Source organism: Dipodomys merriami, unplaced genomic scaffold (assembly GCF_024711535.1).
Source record: "Dipodomys merriami isolate MVZ:Mamm:240054 unplaced genomic scaffold, mDipMer1.0.p SCAF_2, whole genome shotgun sequence".
NCBI classification, from domain to species: domain Eukaryota; kingdom Metazoa; phylum Chordata; class Mammalia; order Rodentia; family Heteromyidae; genus Dipodomys; species Dipodomys merriami.
Window position 1 is genome coordinate 46,022,213 of NW_027203381.1, and position 19,704 is coordinate 46,041,916.

Here is a 19,704-nt window from a genome sequence, read left to right on the forward strand (position 1 = left end):
GTTAGAGGGTGCAGATGGCTTTCAGGTAAGCCATTATCTAGGTGACCTCATCCTTTGAGCTCCATACAAATCAAAGGCTTTCTCCAGCAGGTTGCAAAGGCAGAGTCTGAGTCAAGGCAAGATAGATAAAGGTGAGGGGAAACTCAGAATGAGAACACAGAGTGGACACTACAGTGGAAAGCAATCCTTAGGCAACAGCCAAGAAGATAGTGAGGACCTTACCACCTCATGAGAATAAATTCTGCCCAAAGCCCAGAGGGGCATAGGACAGGATCTCTCCCATGCCTCTTCCAGATAAGGATGCATCGGCAAATAATTTGATTTCTGACTTATGATATTCAGGGGCACAGGAGGAGCCAGACTCCTAACCCAAGGAAAAAAATGAGATGATAAAACATGCTCCATTTTAAACCAGTCTGTTTATGTGTATTTGTTATAAGACCATAGGAAATGACTACTCTTACAGACCAATATGGAACAGTACAGCAAGCCCATCCTTCCTGAGAGAAGGATCGGTTTGCCTTTCTTCCCATCTCCCCTCCTATCTTCATGTCCCTGATGGTCTCTGTACTTGCTACTCACATGTCCTTATCTGTCCAAAAGATGAAAGTTCCAAACAGTGTTATGTAAATAACAGGTACAGAGTTTGAATGATTCTGGAAGTCTGAAAAGTAGACTATGTAAATGGTACTTGACTTGGTGTTATATCGAATACCACAGCAGGGAGAATCAGGCAGCATCTTCACATAATAACCACCTGCCAAGAGTGACTGGAGACCCATTTATCATTTTTAACAATCTGGACCACTGTTTAGGAATCCTTCCTCCCATGAAAGTAATGTACAGCCAATTAAAGACCTTAGTTAAGCTTTCTATACTTCAGTCTTTTTCGTAACTTAAACCATGAGAGATAAAGAGGAATCTAGGCAAAGCCCCTCAAAAACACCACACCCAGTTTCTACAGGCAAGAAAGTTCTGTTATAGAAAGGATCAGTCACAACATGAAGGAGAAAATGAGTTAGGTTGGCTTCTCTCTCTCTCTCTTCCCATAGACTTCTATTGTGTCTCTAAATTATTTTCTGAACTCCCAGCACAGAACTAACTGCTCAGGGAACAAGAGCCAGAAAAAAGAATCTTAGCTTAAACTTCTACTGAAGGGAATATACAGGAGGACCTGCAAGCCAAACTGAGCATTTGAACAAGTCTCTTCACTCAGTAGACATTAAAAAAAATCAGAAAATACAGTGATTTGGGGTTTCGAGGAAAAGGAAAGCTCATGCCAAATTCTGATGAGACCGATGAAGGAACTTCACAGGGTCACTCCATCCCATCCCTTCTTCAATAGACTTCCTTAATATGAGGGAGTTAATTAGTGAAGCTAGGGACTCCAAACTTCCTCACTTTCCATACAATGTGAGTCAGTTCTGAATAAGCACCGAAAGCCCAAAAGAGGATGTGTAATTATGCTTAGAACATATTCAGGCTTGTTAGACTCCTACTGATTTCTGACACAACAGACACTGAAGCTGAGCTGTCTAATCATAGCTGGTTCAGCTCAGCAGTGTGAGCAAAAATACCTTTTCTCTGCTTCCCAAGCCAGCCTTTCCCACCCCTGGCTTACCAGCCTGAGGGTGAGTGAACTTTAAAAAAAAAAATCAAAATCCCAAGTACAGTCACTTCCTGTTCTTTAATAAAAGTGTTGAACATTTGTTTCTTTAGTTTAGAAGTTTTAGCAAGGATTTTAATATAATAGGGTAAAAGTAAGGAGAAATGATGGATCAGAGAAAGATGGAAATGGTGACATTGACCAAGATGCATTGTACTCACACATTGTTATCTTGAATTGAAATTTTTTTGTACAACTACATAAAGATAGCAATAAAAATAATATAGAAAGGAAAAAGAGAAACAATTTCTGTTCTCCATAGAAAAATGGGAATAAAGTCTTGTCATTGAGAATTTCTAAAACTATCAAATTAATGATTAGCTGATTGGAAAATATTTTATTCCTTTAATTGAAAAACAAATCCTAGACATGGAGAGTTGAAATGCAATTCACTCTTTCAGATATAAGACACACAATATGATGTTGTCTCTCATTTGAAAAATCTTTAGACAGGATGGAGACTATGAGCCCAGTGTTATATTTAAAAACCTCACCATTCTAGAGTATTTTAGGTTTATAATTTTTCATAACAGATAAAGTTCTAAAAGGGCAAAAGGACTTTCAAGTTTGCCAACCAATGTAGACCTGAGGGGTGTCAGGCATCTGTAAATACGAGACATTCTCTCTTCCTGATATTGAATACAATTCTGTGTACTACTCTATTTCAGAGAGAAAACTGAAGACTAATGAATAGCTTACAAGGCCAAGAGGCCACCAAGGCAGATGCTATGACATACTGCCTTCTGAAGTTTAATCTTGTTCTTTTTTACCCTTCACAGTATACTCAGAACTTTTCCCATGCTGGCCTCAAGCTTGCAGTCCTCTGACCTCTGCCTCCTGCTTAAACTCAACTGTCAATTCTTAGAGTAGATTGGGGAAATGTATTCTAGATTCTAAACTGCTATCTTATTTAGGAAGATAGAAAGTTCATAGTATGAATGCATCACTTTCACTGAAATACTAAATGTTGGTCTACTGAAACACTAAAAGTTGGTCCACTGGAAATAGATTAAAAGTAAAAACAAGAGTTTGATATTGCCAGTATACTGTCTTTAATGAGTCCTAGATACTTTGGGCAATGCAGCATAAAATCAGCAAGGTAGGTTTCACTGTGCAAGAGTCAGTAGCAAACATAAATTTGTCAAATGGCTTTAGAGTTTGAAATGACTCTCTTATCATTGGAGTGATTGTACTAGATTCTCCCTGCATGTATGTCTGACACAGGAAACTTGGAGAGGATGACTGGCTATTAGGAAACCTTAAGAATGAATATCAATCCTTTATTTCATCTGTGTGGAACCCCAAATGATGCATGAATTCAAAGCTAAACATACTCTTAGCCTTAAAATAACTGCCAAACTTGCTGCAGTAATTGATTACTGGTAACCATTTGCATGGCATATGCCTTACTAACATTAAAAATACCAGGAGGAAAAACTATTAAATTTCACCATATAATGCTTCAGCAGAGCCTTTTCTTTTCTCTATTTCATTGTCATTCTCAGCCCCTGGCCTGCATCTCTATTTAATTGCCATATCAGAACAAAAAACACTATGGGTTTGAAACATGGCCACGGCAGCTTTTCCTGCTTATTCAGCTACACATGAACAATATCATAGGAACATTCAACCCACAGGGTACTCGGAAATGCATTTTAATATCTCTTTAGTTCAAAAATGTTTTTCAAGCCAATAGCTCCATATTTCTTTTGGGATAAAAGCTAAAAAAATTTACCTTTTTCAACATGTCAATCAGATGCTAGAGCCAGCCAAATCCTGAAACTAATTAGTGTGTGCTTCCCGTGAGGGCTGAACTGGCCAGCATCAAATACGCCAGAAGGTGGATGAGTGCTAGTTGTCTGTTAATATTTTACCTTTCCTAGAACTGTGACTTCCCTGAACTTATTTCTGTATATTTTGATAGAAATACACACCCATTCCATCCCATCCCATCTTTACTTGAAGGGCTGAACTAGAGACTAGAGCTCACATTTTCCTCCAACTGTAAAAACATGTGATTCTTTAAGGTTCTCAGCTCTTTTGGTCAAGAAGAGGTTATGGATCAGTACCTTATAAGCAACATCATTTGTGGAAGATGTCAAAAGATATCTCTTTCTAAAATGGACTAAAAATAAGTAAATCAAGGGATATGAAATTTGAGATTATCCACCACATAGAGATGCTCCCAGGTGTTTGGCACCCATGAATTGCCTGCACACACGCACCAGTACTGGGGCTTGAACTCAGGGTCTTAGGACCTCACATGGCTTTTTCACTTAAAGCTGGCACTCTACCACTTGAGCAATGCTTTCACCTCTGGATTTTTGTTTGTTCCTTGGAGATAAGAGTCTGTAGGATTTGTCTGCTCAGGCTAGTTTCCAAACTTGATCCTCAGATCTCAGCCTTCTAACTAGCTAGGATTATAGGTATGAGCCACCAACACCTGGTTAAGACTTTCTAATCTTATAACCAATATCAGTAGCCTAGTTTCTACACTTCTTAAAGGGTCAAAAGTACTTTCACAAAAGGTAAAGCATTGATTTGCATGCTAAGAGGAAATGAGCTATAATCATTAAAATTATAACCTGTCTCTCATGCGGGAATGCTATAATTATGAAAGGAACTGGCAATTTGATGAGGAAAATTGAAAAGGATTGACTAGATGTTGTAACTTGTTCCTCTTAGGAAGAGATAACTAGGCTCTAGCTAGAGGATGGTAGCTACAGATCTTGCCTTGGCATTCTACATAAAGCTAAAGGGCTGAGTTCAGCCTTGAACCTTGCTCCATAACACCTCGTTATTTCTCTCTGGCTATTTTCCTCTTTTCATTCAATATAAAAAGCATTGCTTTCAAATTCTATTCTTTCTACAGTAGCATGATTCATCAGAGTGGAACCAACACCAGAGCCTTGATAGTCAATTTCAGACAGGAGATTTAGAAAGTCTTGGGAGAATGACATTCTACCTATTGACTCCACCTGACTTTTTGAATGGGGTTGGTTCACAGCCTGTCATATCTTTTCCTCCAACAGAGGCCAAATGAGTTGGCTGTAGTGTTTGTTTGCATTCAAAAGAAAACCCTACTACTCTCTCTGCAGATGCAATGCCAAGCCTTTCAGATTTGTACAAGAACAAGGGAAGGGAAAGAAAGGGAAAAATGTAAGAAGGAAAGAGATTTTTGATGGCCTCCCTTTCTTTAACCTTACTCAGTGGTCTGCCTGTCTAAAACCTTGGAAAGTATAGTAGATTATCACAAATCTATTTCTTCAAAATAATAAGTAATTTGTGAGGCAGATGATTCCCCTTTTTTCTTTCTACAGTTTCACAACCACTATACTGCACTTGGTTCTTCTCTTGTTAGACTTCGTAGATACCTGTAAAATGAAGATATCACTGGAACAAAGAATAAGGGACTCAGATTCTAACTTTTCTGTCCTTTCAAGGCTGTGTGGTCCCGGCACACCATGAACTGACCTTATTTACTCATCAAAGAAACACAGCATCATTACTTCCAATGTCCTCTCCACATATAAGAGGTCTCATTTCTTTGGTGAAGAAAATCTGCTATTTAAACTTGAAGCATTTGACTCATAAGTATCTTATAAGTATCTTATATTGATAAGCATCTTATATTGATAAGCATCTTATATTAAAGTATCTTATATTAAATAAGTATCTTATATTAAAGCCCTCATAGAACTAGTGAAATGTTTTAGTTTCTTGACAATGTGAAAACATGTTGGTTCCAGATCAAAACTCACAAAAAAAGAATGTAATTAAGAAAAATAATCAAACTCAAATGATTTACTCCTTTGCTTCAAAAACATATTGGTAACTACTATCACTGTACCTACTAATCATTGTACCACGGAGTAGGTAAAGGTTTTAATGAGATTCTAGGTGTATATCACAGCCCAAAGGACTTCTTTTTAGAAGCTGAAAACACTCATGGTAGCAAGTGCTCTAGTCCTGGAGTCATGGGCCAGAAAGACCAGTGTGGATAGAGGATTGTGCTCACCATATAAGTGGATGGCTCCAGTCCAGCATGCAGAGAAGACCTTCCTTCAAAGGATTGCAATGAGGACTGGAGTGGGAACTTCCTTTTTCTTTGGGGCTAGGCTTGAGTGGGGCTTGACTAGGGTTGTTCTAAAGTGGAATTGGCTGTCATCTACCAAGTAGGAGTGGGGAGGTGCTGGGTAAGAAGGTGAGGATGGCACATGACAGAGCAGCTATGATGTGGTCTATACCCAAGGTGGGCTGTGGGAAATTAGGGACAGTCTGCTATTTCTGAAGAAGAAGACAAGAAACAGCAACAACCCTCATCCATACCCAGATCAAGCAAGGTGTCAGGTTACCATCTCAGGACCTCTGTGGCTACAAGACCATCAAAGGGGTAAATGAATTCAAAGGAAGTACTTCAGAACACTCAACAACTTCCAGAGGCCAAGCTGGGCTGACCAATGAAGACAAATGCAGAACAAATAAATATATCTCATTTTTTAAATATAAAAATATAAAGCAAACCCTGAACATGTAGTCAGGGTGATGAGAACTAAAAAATTTTCAAACTTGGAAGATTGGTCTCTTCACTAAACAAGTTCTGCATTTCTACTGTATGAAAAACCAGCCATGATGTCATCAGAAACACAACTCCAGAGCATCTAAGACCAGAACATTATTACCTATGACTCTGTTTGCCTGAATACTTCCTTAAATGAGCAATACCAAGTAGCCATAAAACACAGTGGGAACTTGAGTTAGGAGAACAGGAAGCAGAAAATGCAAGCCTTGTGTTTCCGTATCTGGAATAGGGGTGAAGATAATCTAAGTTCTTCATATGCACATGTGAAAGTAGAATAATATAATCTATTATAAATTGTTTATAAAGGGGGCAAGGGAAATAATAAGTAGGGGTAAATTTGACCAAAGTATATTATATGCATGTATAGAAACAGCATGAAGAAACTCCTTTGTACAATTAAGTTACAATATGTGTTTATGTATGTGAGATAGAATGGAGACAGAGACACAGAGAAAAAGATAGAGACAGAGAAAGATCAAGAGAGAGGGAGATTCCCAGAGAGAGACAGACAATATAAGAGAGAGAGAGAGAATATTAACATTTGGAAAGTGAATACTCAGGCAGGCTTTAACTCAGCTGAGCACCTGGGCAAAAAGAATTCCTTAGTCAGTTTCTCCATCCATTAGTTGGGCATCCAGAAAGCATTCAAATCCCAAAGTCTCTAGAACATAATCTACAACACAGAGACATACTAGAGGGCTTTACTATTTCTGTTTCTTGACATATATTTCCACATGTTCAAACTTAATATTCTTGAGAGTGTTTAATAGACTATGTCTATGCTCATGATGGACTATTAAAGCATATTAAATTTTAAAAATAAAGAACAGAAGAATAGGTTAAACTATTTTAGTAAAAAGAGAATCTATCTTCATCAGTGAGGACACATCTCAATACCTTGGGAAGATTTAATGCTAACTTTATCAGGTGATGAGACATTGCATATTAATAGTCCTTGTAGGCAACTATTTCTATGGTTGCATGAAAGAGCCTTGTCACAAGGAAACAAAGTTAATTAATGTCCTTCTATCTCTTAAAGTCCCTAGGGTCATCCCTAGTTAAGTAGAAAACTGCTTGATGACAGCACTGATAGGTGTTTGGACATAGCTAGTCATTCAGTTGAGCAGAGAACCACTGGGAAGAGAAGAAGGAGAAATTGAAATATACCATTGCTAATGAAAACCTTCATGATTAAATGAACAATTCTTGTGCAGGCTATGAAGAAATCTTTTAGCATTTTATAATTATGTGTTTTTTATAATTCACAAAAATCAATGTGTGACCAACTTTCTGAATTAGGACAATGGGATTCACTATCCAGTCAAGGGACTAGAAAGTATTTTAATCACATACACTATGGAAGTTGGGTTTGCCAACCAAATTTGAGTAAGTAGAGAACACAGGATGTTGGAGCCAGCTTGTGCTTGTCCCAGACTTTAGGCCCAATCTGGGTGGACCAAATTCGTTCACAGAAATCATTCAACTATTAGGCCTCTGGAGAGGGTCTTTAAGACAAAAACCCAGGCTTTCATGTGCGTGTGTGCATGCGTGAGTGTGTGCGTGTGTGTGTGTGTGTGTGTGTGTGTGTGTGTGTGTGTGTGTGTGTGTGTGTGTGTGTGTGTGTGTGTGTGTGTGTACTGAGGCTTGAACTCAGGGCCTGGTCTCTGACCTGTAGCTTTTTCTGCTCATGCTAGTACTCTACCAATTGAGCCATACCTCCCCTTCCAGCCTTTTCCTGGTTAACTGGAGATAAGAGTCAAGTGGACTTTCCTACCCACACTAGCTTCAAACCATGATCTTAAGTCTCAGCTCCTGAGTAGTTGTAATTACAAGTGTGAGCCACCGGTGCCCAATTTCATGGTTTTAATGCTTTTATGGTTTCAATGGTTCATGCAAAGATCTCCATTTAGGTTTACCCCGGCTTCGATTGTAATCCTTCTTTCCAGGGTGGCTGGTTCTGTGGCATTTTCCCCTTGGGTGTGCAGATTGACAGTGAATTTCTATAAACTCAGTCTTCCACACTATTGAACTGCCAGTATTTAGGATCTAAGTAAACGGTGGCTCCAGATGGGGAGAGAAAGCTGGCAGGGCCTTTTGATGTAACCCCTACAATATAAACCCTCCACCATTTTCCAGCAATGCTGGAGACCAATTCACCTTAGAGAGCCTTTAGTGGAATGTAGGCCAAACAGCAGACACACACATACACACACACACACACACACACACACACACACACACACACACACACACACACACTATCAAAGGTTATACCACACAGCAGAGAATCTATTAAGCTATAAAACCGGGATCAAGTCTGACATTTTTCTCAAACCAAAGCAGACTGCATTACTAAGGACAGTCCTCAAATAAGAGGGTGAAAATGTCTAACTGGACACACTGTGTCTAATCAGACCAAAGACAGTCTGCAGAAGCAATGAGAATAAAATAAAATAAACCCCATGGATACTATCTCCTCTGACTTGAGGGACTTACATAGTTATGATTAGAAGCAAACATCAACAATGATAATAAACTGTCCATAGGAACATGCTTGTGCCATCTGTCAGTTGAAAAGTATTTGTCAGTATGAAGGCAAAAATCACAACATTAGTGGTTTTGTTGGCCTGTATGTAAATATAGTTAGGGTGTACTTCCTACAGTAAGACCTTTTCTTATATTGCAAATAAGACTGAATTTGAACAAATTATGGAGGAGAAAGTTTCCCAAGTGGAAAGCATTGTATGCTACAATACTCTAACGTTAGGGAAAATCTAGCAAAGGCAGGCATTAAAATGGGAGGGGGGATAGAATGGAAGAAATACAGCCTCTTCAGTAAATGGTGCTGACAAAATTGGTTAAACACTTGTAGAAAACTAAAGCTAGATCACCATATATCACCCTGCACCAGAATTAACTCCAAATGGATCAAAGACCTCATTGTCAAAGCAGACACTCTGAAAACATTACAGGAAGGAATAGGAGAAACTTAGGGCTCCTTGGCACAGGCTGAAATTTTCTTAATAGAGACCCAGAAACACAACAAATCAAAGAATGGTTGGACAAATGGGATTGCATGAAATTGCAGAGCTTCTGCATAGCAAAGGACATAGCTAGCAAGATCAATAGAAAGCCCACGGATTGGGAGAAGATCTTCACTAGCCATACAACGGACAAGGGTCTCATATCTAAAATATACCTGGAACTCAAAAAATTAAATTCCCCCAACAACAAATCCTCAAAGAAACAACTGCCCAATAAATAAGTGGGCTAAAGACTTAAAGAGAAACTTCTCTGAAGGGGAAATAAGAATGGCCAATAGACACATGAACAAATGCTCAACTTTTCTAGCCATAAAAGAAATGCAAGTCAAAACAACATTGAGATTCCCTCTCACCCCAGTTAGAATGTCTATAACCAAGAACTCTAATAACAATTGATGCTGAAGGGGATGTGGATAAAAGGGAACCTTACTGCATTGTTGGTGGGAATGTAAACTTGTTCAACCACTTTGGAAAGCAGTATGGAAGTTACTCAAAAGACTCCACATAGAGCTCCCCTATGACCCAGCAATCCCACTTTTAGGCATTTACCCAAATGATCACAAACAAGGCTATACTAAAGCTACCAGCACAACTATATTTATCACAGCATTATTTACCATAGCTAAGATATGGAACCAACCCAGATGCCCAGCAGTAGATGAATGGATCAAGAAAATGTGATATATGGAGTTCTATGCCTCCATCAGAAAGAATGACATTGCCCCATTTGTTAGGAAATGGAAAGACTTGGAAAAAATTATATTAAGTGAAGTAAGCCAGGCCCAAAGAAACTTGGGTCCCATGGTTTCCTTTATTTGCAATAACTGGTATAAGTTTAGGACAATCAGAAAAGGACAAAAGCCATATACATATGACCATGTAAGATGATATTCAGTGAAATGAACCCCAAGATAGGGACACAACTTGTTTTTTTTCTTGCTATTGTTTTTAAGGTATCTTAAATGTACTACGTGATTTTTTTTGTTTCTCTTGTATATTCTTCCCCCATGATATAACCCCTGTTTTCACTGTATTTGACTTCAGTGCCCTGCATCTTGTATATACATTTTTCTAATGTACAAGACACTATGATGAAAATGAACTTGACAATGGGGGGGAGGGAGGAGTTGGGGTGGTGGGACGGGAAGGGATGGTAGGGGGAAAACAAAGCAGTAGGTAACAATGCTTGATAGGAAATGTACTCATTACCTTACTCATGTAACTGAAACGCCTCTGTATACTATTTTTACAATAAAAAAAAAACATAAAAAAGGCAACAACACCAACCAAAAAAAAAAAAAAATGGGAGGGGGACAGGCAGGAACAGAACAGCTGGATTGTATCCAGTCATTGCTTTCAGAAAACTGCGCCTTATATGGCGCTTTTCTGGGTCACTGGGTCTCTTCTGCAGAGACACTGCTGGGCCAGGGGAAATGCTACCTTGTACTGGAAGGGGCCCTTTCAGAGATGACGCAAATTATCACAATTAAGAGCAGAGCTGAGCCTCATAGCACAGCTGAGCCTCATTCATTTTGAGGGTGCAATAATGAAGGCATTAAGCAAGTCATGGGAGAAATCATCACGAGTTCATTAAAAGAAAATTCTCTGGGATGCCTTATTAAATTTGTAGAAGAGTTCCGCCTGTTGCTGCCCCCGTCATTCTGCTCTTAATTCCCCTCCAACTACAAGCACTGGGAAAAGGGATTAACCTGTAATGCGGCTGCTTCCAGTATGTCTAAGTATCTTAGTCTTTTCATGCCACAAGTAGGAACAGGCCATGGAAACTGTCAAGGAGCACCTGAAAAACAGGTGGCCTCCCTAAGTGCCCCTACAATTCCTCCTGAGATTCTTCTTATTACCAAGTATACATGGTCTCAAGATTAACATCTAAAACACACACACACACACACACACACACACACACACACACACACACACACACACACACACACGTTTATTTTGTTTTGTTATTGCTGTTGTTGATGGTGGTGGTCAGGAAGCTTGAACTCAGGGCCTACCATTGTACCATTTTGAGCCTTGGCTTCACTTCTGGTTTTTGAGTGGTTCATTGCAGATAAGAGTCTCATGGGGAATTTTCTGCCCAGGCTGGCTTAGAATCGAGATCCTCAGATCTCAGCCTCCTGAGTAGCTATGATTACAGGCATAAGCCACCAGCTCCTGGTTAAAACATGTTTTTAATGTTTATTAAAATCTGACTTCTTAGCCAGGTGCCAGTGTCTGTAATCTTATCTACTCAGGAGGTGGAGACTTGGAAGACCTTAATTCAAAGCCAGCCTGGGCAAAAGAGTCTGCAAAATTCCATCTTTAATTAGCAAAAAGCTGGGCTGCAGGCATAACCCAAGTGGTAGAGCTCCAGATCTGAGCAAGAAAGCCTAAGTGAGCCTGAAGCCCTGTGTCCAAGCCCATGTACTGAGACAAAACCAAGCAAAATAAAAAAGATATGTGTTTTAAGTCTATTTACCTAGAATGTGCCATGTGTACGTTCCAGCCAAGCTTTACTTTCTAAAGTATATTCCAAAAGAGAAGAGACATTTTCAACTAGCATCTCATTGCCACCTCAGAAGCAACACCACAGCTCTTACTTGGCTTTCTTGCTCATGGCTGGTGCTCTACCATTTGAGCCAGGCCTCTAGTCCTACATTTTTGCTGGCTGAAATGAAATCCAGTACTTCTCTGCACTGGCTTGTTTCAAATCCTGATCTTCAGGACTCAGCCTCCTGAGTGAGCATTACAAGAGTGAGCCACCCAAATCTACTTTGACTGACAACTTTTTATTTTTCAACCAATCAGCACCAAATGAGTCCACTGAACTTTACCACATTTAAATTTCCTTATCTTCTCCACATAATTGTCTCCACAAAATTGTCAGCATCAAGTACACTGTTTTTAATCTACTATCCATGTCTGAAAATATTCTCCTCACAGTGTTCTGTGGTGTTTTTATATACCAAAACGTGTTTTATATCAGATTAACAATTTTTTATTTTTGTTGTTGTTGGTTGTGGGGCTTGAACTCAGTCCCTTAGTTTTTTTTTTTTTTTCCACTCAAAGCTAGCAATCTATCACTTTAAGCCACAGTACCACTTCTGGTTTTCTGGTATTTAATTGGAGATAAGACTCTCATGGACTTTCCTGCCTGGACTGGCTTTGAACTGCAATCCTCAGATCTCAGCCTCCTAAGTAGCTAGGATTACAGGCATGAGCCACCAGTGCCAGGCTTAACAGAAGTATTTTATTAAAAGGAAAAAAAAAACTAACATCTTTAGGCTATAGGATGATTCTACAAGTCAGCATAAGACAGCTTAAATAATTTTATTTTTACTTTACTTTCTTTGCGAATTTTATTTTTTTCATAGAGTCAAGACATCCTCTATGTGCATTTTTTTTGTTAGTCATGGGGCTTGACTCAGGCCCTGTGTGCTGTCACTGAGCTCTTTTGCTCAAGGCTATTGCTCTACCACTTTGAGCCACTCAGGCTTAGCGACAAACTGTGATCCTCAGATCTCAGTCTCCTGAGTAGCTAGGACTATGTGACCCACCATTGCCCAGCCTATATGTGCAGTTTGAAATGCTTTGGATAGGTTTATCACTCAAACCAAACTAGATTACATAATTGTGTGTGTGTGTGTGTGTGTGTGTGTGTGTGTGTGTGTTTATGTGTTAGTACTGCAGCTTGAACTCAGGGCATAGGACTGTCCCTTAGCTTTCTCAAGGCTGGCCTTTATTACTTGAGCAACACCTCCATTTTCAGCTTTTATTTTTCTAGTTAACTGAAGATAAAAGTCTTATAGCTTTTCCTGCCCAGAGTGGCTTTGAACCACAATCCTCGGATCTCTGCCTTCTCAGTTAACTAGGAATACAGATGGGAGTCACTGGTGCCTGGTTAGATTAAGTAAATTTTGAGATAAGAATTTATTTTAAAAAATTCTATGTTGCTTCAATCTATAATAAGCTAGTAGCCCATTCCTTACCCTTATCCTGGATGACACTATCCATATGAAACATATCTGAATCTTCTATTACAAGAAAGGCACTGGGCATATGGGTACACTATACAAAATACATGCGGAACACTAAGAGGGTTGTAAGAAGGAGAAAGTGGAGGCAGATGAAGGAAAACCAGACGGCTTGGTGATGGCTGTTAGGAGAAAAGAAGAATAGAAATTGTGGCCACACACACACAGGTGCTCTGACCATGGTGAATGACAGATTACTTCAACGTCATTAGCTGTCAGGGAACAAAAGACTGTGGAAACCTACAGGGAGGGGCTGGTGTGGTAGAGATGTGACTCCCTCTCTGGGAAACAAGGATAGGGGCTGGAGGAAGGAAGAATGAGCAAGTCATGCCTTCAGGATGCCCACAGACCTCCTCCAGAGTGCCAGTGCATGTGCATGGCTATTGCATGACACTCAGAGACCCATACAACATCCAACTGTAGCTACTGACAGGCAGTGTTGCTCTTTTTGATAACTTGATCTTGCTAACATCTCTGACAAAAATCACCTAACTGTCCTTTCTCCCACTGGAATTTTGCTTTTCTTTTCAAAGAAACAGAGAGAGAGCTATAGCCTTTGACTTAGAAGCTCTACAGCCACTTAAAAATGTACTCATGCCCTAAACAAGAGAAATACATGGTTATTGTCAAAATAAGCCCATAGCCAACCATATTTAAAGAATTTACACAGAAAGAATAATCCTCCATTTTTGTTCCTGTCCTGGAAAGTGTTAAGAAATTCCATCTTAATTTTTTTCCAATACGTAAAGACCTATTCTAAATTTTGGTGCACTATACATAGTTTTAGTAATTTGCTCTCCTGTTAAAAGTTGGAAATAATTCTATATTTACAGACTAGAGCTGAAAAATTTTCCAGAGGTCTGGAAAAAGAATCAAGAGTCATCTTGTATATTTTTTCCCGACATTCCCCAGCTCAATATATCTGCAGCCCTGAAGTTTTAAAACACACCCTTACCTCCACATCACAGGTATATTCGGATCCATCCAAAAGTATTACTTTGCACTGCATGCTTTTAGGCTTTTTGACGATCTTCAGTGGAGACCGAGAGAGTTTGCTGCTAGATGATTTCTGAGAAAGTTTATCGTCTTCCAATTGCTGATACTCGAGTTGTTTTGCTGCAGCAGCAGCAAACTCCCGTTCCTTGTCAGTGACCTGGTAAAAGCAACAATGAGCAGTTTTTACTGCAAGACAGGAAATAAATATTGCATTGCTCATACAAAGGCACAACACTTGAGAGACAGACTGTTTTCCTCTTTCCTAGAGGATGAGAAGCATCTGAACAGCACATTAGGAATCTATATCTCCATCTATATATATGATTGTGTGTGTGTGTGTGTGTGTGTGTGTGTGTGTGTGCGCGCGCGCATGCACGCATGCACGCACACATGCACGTGCCAAATAGTGGGGCTTGAACTCAGGGTTTCACACTCTTGCTTTGCTTTTTCATTTAAGGCTGGTGCTCTACCACTTAGGCCACAGCTTCACTTACAGCTTTTTGCTGGTTAATTGGACTTTTCTATCTAGGGCTGGCTTTGAACCACAGTCCTCAGATTTCAGCTTCCTACATAGCTAGAATTATAGGTGCTAGCCACAGTGCCCTGCCATACACAAGTATTTTATAATGATATGTCTCACCCAGACAACTTTGGCCATTTAAATGAACCAATAGGGCCTTATTTCAGTTTGACTTGGGATTAATTTTAGATAGCATTTGCTATCAAGAGTTCACTAAGCAAAGAAGGAAGAATAGCCTTTTGGATTTTTAAAGGCATTGGATAGTCCAGGCCTCTAAAACAAAGCATCTGGATCTTGTCTTAGGTATACTATTTTCATGATTCATTGGACCTATCTACATTCCTTGACTTGTTCTATATGCTCTATCCATAAACTTACAAGTTTATCTTATAAACTTTAAGGCTTTAGAAAGCTTCCAAGTATTAATCTCTCCAGTAATTTTACAACTGTTAAAATATTTGATTTAGTTCTACATCAATTCAATGAAAGCAGCAGTAAAATTCTTCACCAAGTAATCCCCTAAGTCTGTTTTCTTTTGTTGTAATGAGCCAGGAGGAGAACAGACCAAATCTCTCTAAAAACTTTAAGCTGCCTTTGAATCACAACAGTCTAGTCCAGGCCAGCCTCAATACTACAGAGGACTTCCTATGTCACTGTGAAATTCTCCCTGGAGTCACTCCCCTTGTAATCTTCCTGTGTGTTGCTCTCCTATTATTATTCTACATTCCTCTATTTAATGACCACAACAGTGGCAATGCAAATGTAATACATGGCTAACATATCTACTAGTATCATATCTGTATTGACAGGCCACAATACTAATATTTTAAAATACTAATATTTTAGGCCACAGAACACTAATATTTTATTTTTAATTATATTTTAAATTAGGCCACAGAATACTAATATTTTTAAATACTAATATTTAGAGGCATATTAATATTTTAGGTAGAGGGCCTTGAAATAGCCATGAAATTTCCTCTCACATGAATGTACTCTAGGCCTCAAGACAAAAATGCTAGTGATCTTTTTTTTTGGGTGGGGGGGTCCTGTCGTGAGGCCTGAATTCTGGGCCTGGGCACTGTCCCTCAGCTCTTCAGCTCAAGGCTAGCGCTCTACCACTTGAGCCACAGCGCCACTTCTGGCTTTTTTTCTTTTTGCTTATGTGATGCTGAGGAATTGAACTCAGGGCCTCATGCATGCAAGGCAAGCACTCTACCACTGAGCTACCTTCCCAGCCCCAATGTTAGGGATCTTTAAAAAAGGCACTACACATGTTTTATCATCTCAACTTGTTTTTCTTATTCAACTCTACTGTCTTATAACCACAGTCATTTTGGGTGTTTTCCTTTTAGATTTTAGATAATAATAAGCTATTCTGTAAGCTTTTCTCTCTACTACAATGTCTAGGAACTCTAGGCAAAGTCTTGATGTTCTTAATAGATCAATCTGACGAGCTTATAGAAACAAATCAAGAAAATAACTGAATAGCTGGGAGGTATCATAGCACATGCCTGTGATCACAGGTGAGGCAGTAGGAAATTGAGTAGTTTAAGGCCAGCCTGGACTGCATATTGAGCTCCTGTCTCAAAAAACCAAAACAACAACAACGAAACTGTGAATAATCAATGTGAAAGGCCAAAGTAGCTGGGAAGGTAAGCTTCAATGTAAAAAAGTCAATGAACTAAAGAAAAACTGCTCTGGAATCTTAGCCAAACTGTTTTGATAATTATTCTTTCCATACAAAAGCATTAAAAATTAAACAAAAAAGCAAGAAAATAATAGATTGTGGCCTAGAGGCGATTTAAAGAAGAGTTTCCTAACCCTGGAATTATGGATCAATAATCATAATAAATGTTAGAGGGGCAAGTCAACTGAAAGTATACTTTTATTTAAATTTCACCTGGAATCAACTTTTTTTTCTTTTTCTTTCTTTCTTTCTTTCTTTTTTTTTTTTGGTCCAGTCGTGGGGCCTGAACTCTGGGCCTGGATGCTGTCCCTCAGCTCTTCAGCTCAAGGCTAGCGCTCTACCACTTGAGCCACGGCGCCACTTCTGGTTTTTTCTTTTTTGCTTATGTGGTGCTGAGGAATCGAACCCAGGGCCTCGTGCATGCAAGGCAAGCGCTCTACCGCTGAGCCACCTTCCCAGTCCCCAAGAATCAACTTTTTCTCTATGTATTAGGGAAGATGAAATTTCATTTCTCCTCTACAAAAAATTTTAAAAAGTGTTTGAGAATAAACTTTCTAGGTTACTTTTTTTTTTTTTGCAGAAGTATCTTATGCCATTATTACTCAATGGAAAAGTCTATTCTGGAAACATCTGAAAGAGAGAGTTACTTACTTAGGCATATAACACATTTAAAAATAACTTTAACAGCTCTAGAAGACTAGAGAGTACCTCAAATTAAATCTCAGCCATAGTCATTTGTACACTGTAATTTAAAAATATATCAGAATTAGCCATTTTAGCCAATCGTCTCTTTCCTTCAGTCTTCACTGCAGCTATTATATGTATGAGGACAGACAGAATCAGGAAGCATACAAAACTTTCCTAAGGTCACAACAGCAGTAACCTAGACTTCAAATCCAGCGAAACCCATGTTTCAAACATTCCTGTAGACAAAGTACCAAAACACACTCCATGTTACCTCCAATACAAATGGCTTTCCTGGTATGAGGCCAAGAACTTTATGGAAGACTCTTAGAAATGATCTGAGTTCTTCTGAGTTGAGTTTCTGTGTTCTTCATTTTGTAGATGGAAAAATGTGAGGCCAGTAGGCCAGGGGGCGTCCTTTGAGGCTGGCGGTGATCAGAAAACAGTACTAACTTAGGCCTCAGCCCTGTGTGGCCGGGTGCCTTCTTCTCTGTGCCTTAGTGTCATTTCTCTAGTTGGGGTTCTAAACATCTGACTATAGGAGATTTAGACCAAAGTCACTGACCCTATAACATTTTAGCCACAGACTACACACATGATGGTGGTTTCTTAAGATTATAATAGAGCTGAAAAATTCCTACTACCTGCTGATGCCATAGCTATTGTGACATCATACAGCACTGAACTTTTTATTGCTTGTGGTAGTAGCTAGTGTCAACAAACCGACTACATTCCAGTCATATGAAAGTATAGCACATAAGCCAGGTACTAGTGGCTCACAGCTGTAATCCTAGCTACTCAGAAGGCTAAGATCTGAGGATTGCAGTTCAAAGCCAGCCTGGAAAGGAAAGTCTGTGAGACTCTTACCTCCATTAAACTACAAAAAAGTCCAGAAGTAGAGCTGGGGCTCAAGTGGTAGAAGTTCAGGGACAGTGTCCTGCGTTTAAGCCTCAGAACTGGCACACATACACACAAACGTATAGAACATATACACACGTATAGAGCACTTGATAATAAGCAATCCTGTTACTGGTTTATGTAGTTACTCTACTGTGCTAATAAGATTATTTCAGAGTATGCTTCTAAGAGACATTTACTGTAAATCTAACAATGAGGTTAACAGCAGCAACCTCCATCAAGTGCTGAAGACGTCTTTTCATGGCTCATTTTCTGTCTCATTTAATCTCAATCTCATATAGTTCTGTTCAACATGACTGTAAGATCAATTTTATATGAGAGATAGATATAGATATGTAGATATTCACATACATACAGTGTATATATTTTACTATATTAATATGTTTGTCTATGTTTATAAGCATATGTCCATGGCTTGCTATACATGCCTAGGCCAGTACTTAGGTATAGCATCTGTGCTGTAAATGTACAACCTGTAATACCCACATAATAATGATATTGCTAATGATGCATTTATTTATGTTAACATGTGGCTCTATACAGTTAGATGTAGGCATAAGATATTCATTCTTTTCCGTAACTGTTCCCCATTTTCATTCATTTTTTTTCAGAATTATGAATGAACAAAGCCAGGCAGACATAAAATTTTTGAATGAAAAGAAATAAATGTACAAATATAAATGTTAAATACTACCATCTTGACTCCACATAAAAGACAAAGCTAAGTAAAACTATGTTGCTAACAAAAGCAGCCCCTTAGATTTTGTCTGCAAGGCTGAGATTGTGTTCTCAGCAATTAATGAGCCCCCTTAGATTAGAAAAGGGAAAATAATTTTGACTATTGACACTATTCAAAAGCAGAACCTTTATCTGACTTAGGGAAGGAAAGAAGAACAACAAAATGGTGAGATAAAGGACAAGGGGGAAGCCAATGCAACAGCTATACAAGAAAATATGATGGCAATAATCTGTACAACTGGGGGGGGGGGAGGAGGAGGGAAAGTAGGAGAAAACTGAGGGAGGGGTAAAAAGTGCAACAAGAAATGTATTTATTACCTTAGTTATGTAACTGTAAACCCCTCTGTATATCACCTTGACAATAAAAATAAATAATAAAATAAAAAAAGCACAGAACTTGTAAGTGCCTTGGGAAAAGAAATAATTTGGCTATATATATACGTATTTTGGTATTATAACCGTGTGTTGAGATTATAGCAAGGAGTTGACTTTGAGATTTTTCACATATGCTAATTTACTGTTCCTTCTCTTGATTATCGTCTAAAATTTCAAGCTCAATATAAATCCTCTGAACTCCGACATGTCAATCACTCATAGGGATTCTGGGTTTGTTCTCCATGTACAATTTAGGACTTAGACATTTCAATTCCACGTTTGAAATTTTAAGACAAAAGACATTTAAATAAGCCACCTACTGGCTTACACTTAGAATCTTAGTTACTCAGAAGTATGATATCTGAGGATTGTGGTTTAAAGCCAGCCCAGGCAGGGAATTCCATGAAACTTGTACTTCTCATTAATCAGCAAAAACCAAAGTAGATGTTTGGCA

At 38.9% G+C, this 19,704-nt stretch overlaps 1 protein-coding gene across 15 annotated transcripts in view; it reads right to left on the bottom strand.

The window, feature by feature from the left end:
* Epb41l3 (erythrocyte membrane protein band 4.1 like 3) overlaps positions 1-19,704 on the bottom strand; it is a 161,943-nt gene that overhangs the window by 73,404 nt on the left and 68,835 nt on the right. For all 15 annotated transcript variants that reach the window (XM_070029528.1, XM_070029543.1, XM_070029539.1 and 12 more), the window contains one exon: positions 14,285-14,482. In XM_070029528.1, coding sequence (XP_069885629.1) covers positions 14,285-14,482 — 198 coding nt within the window. The remainder of the gene's footprint in view (positions 1-14,284; positions 14,483-19,704) is intronic.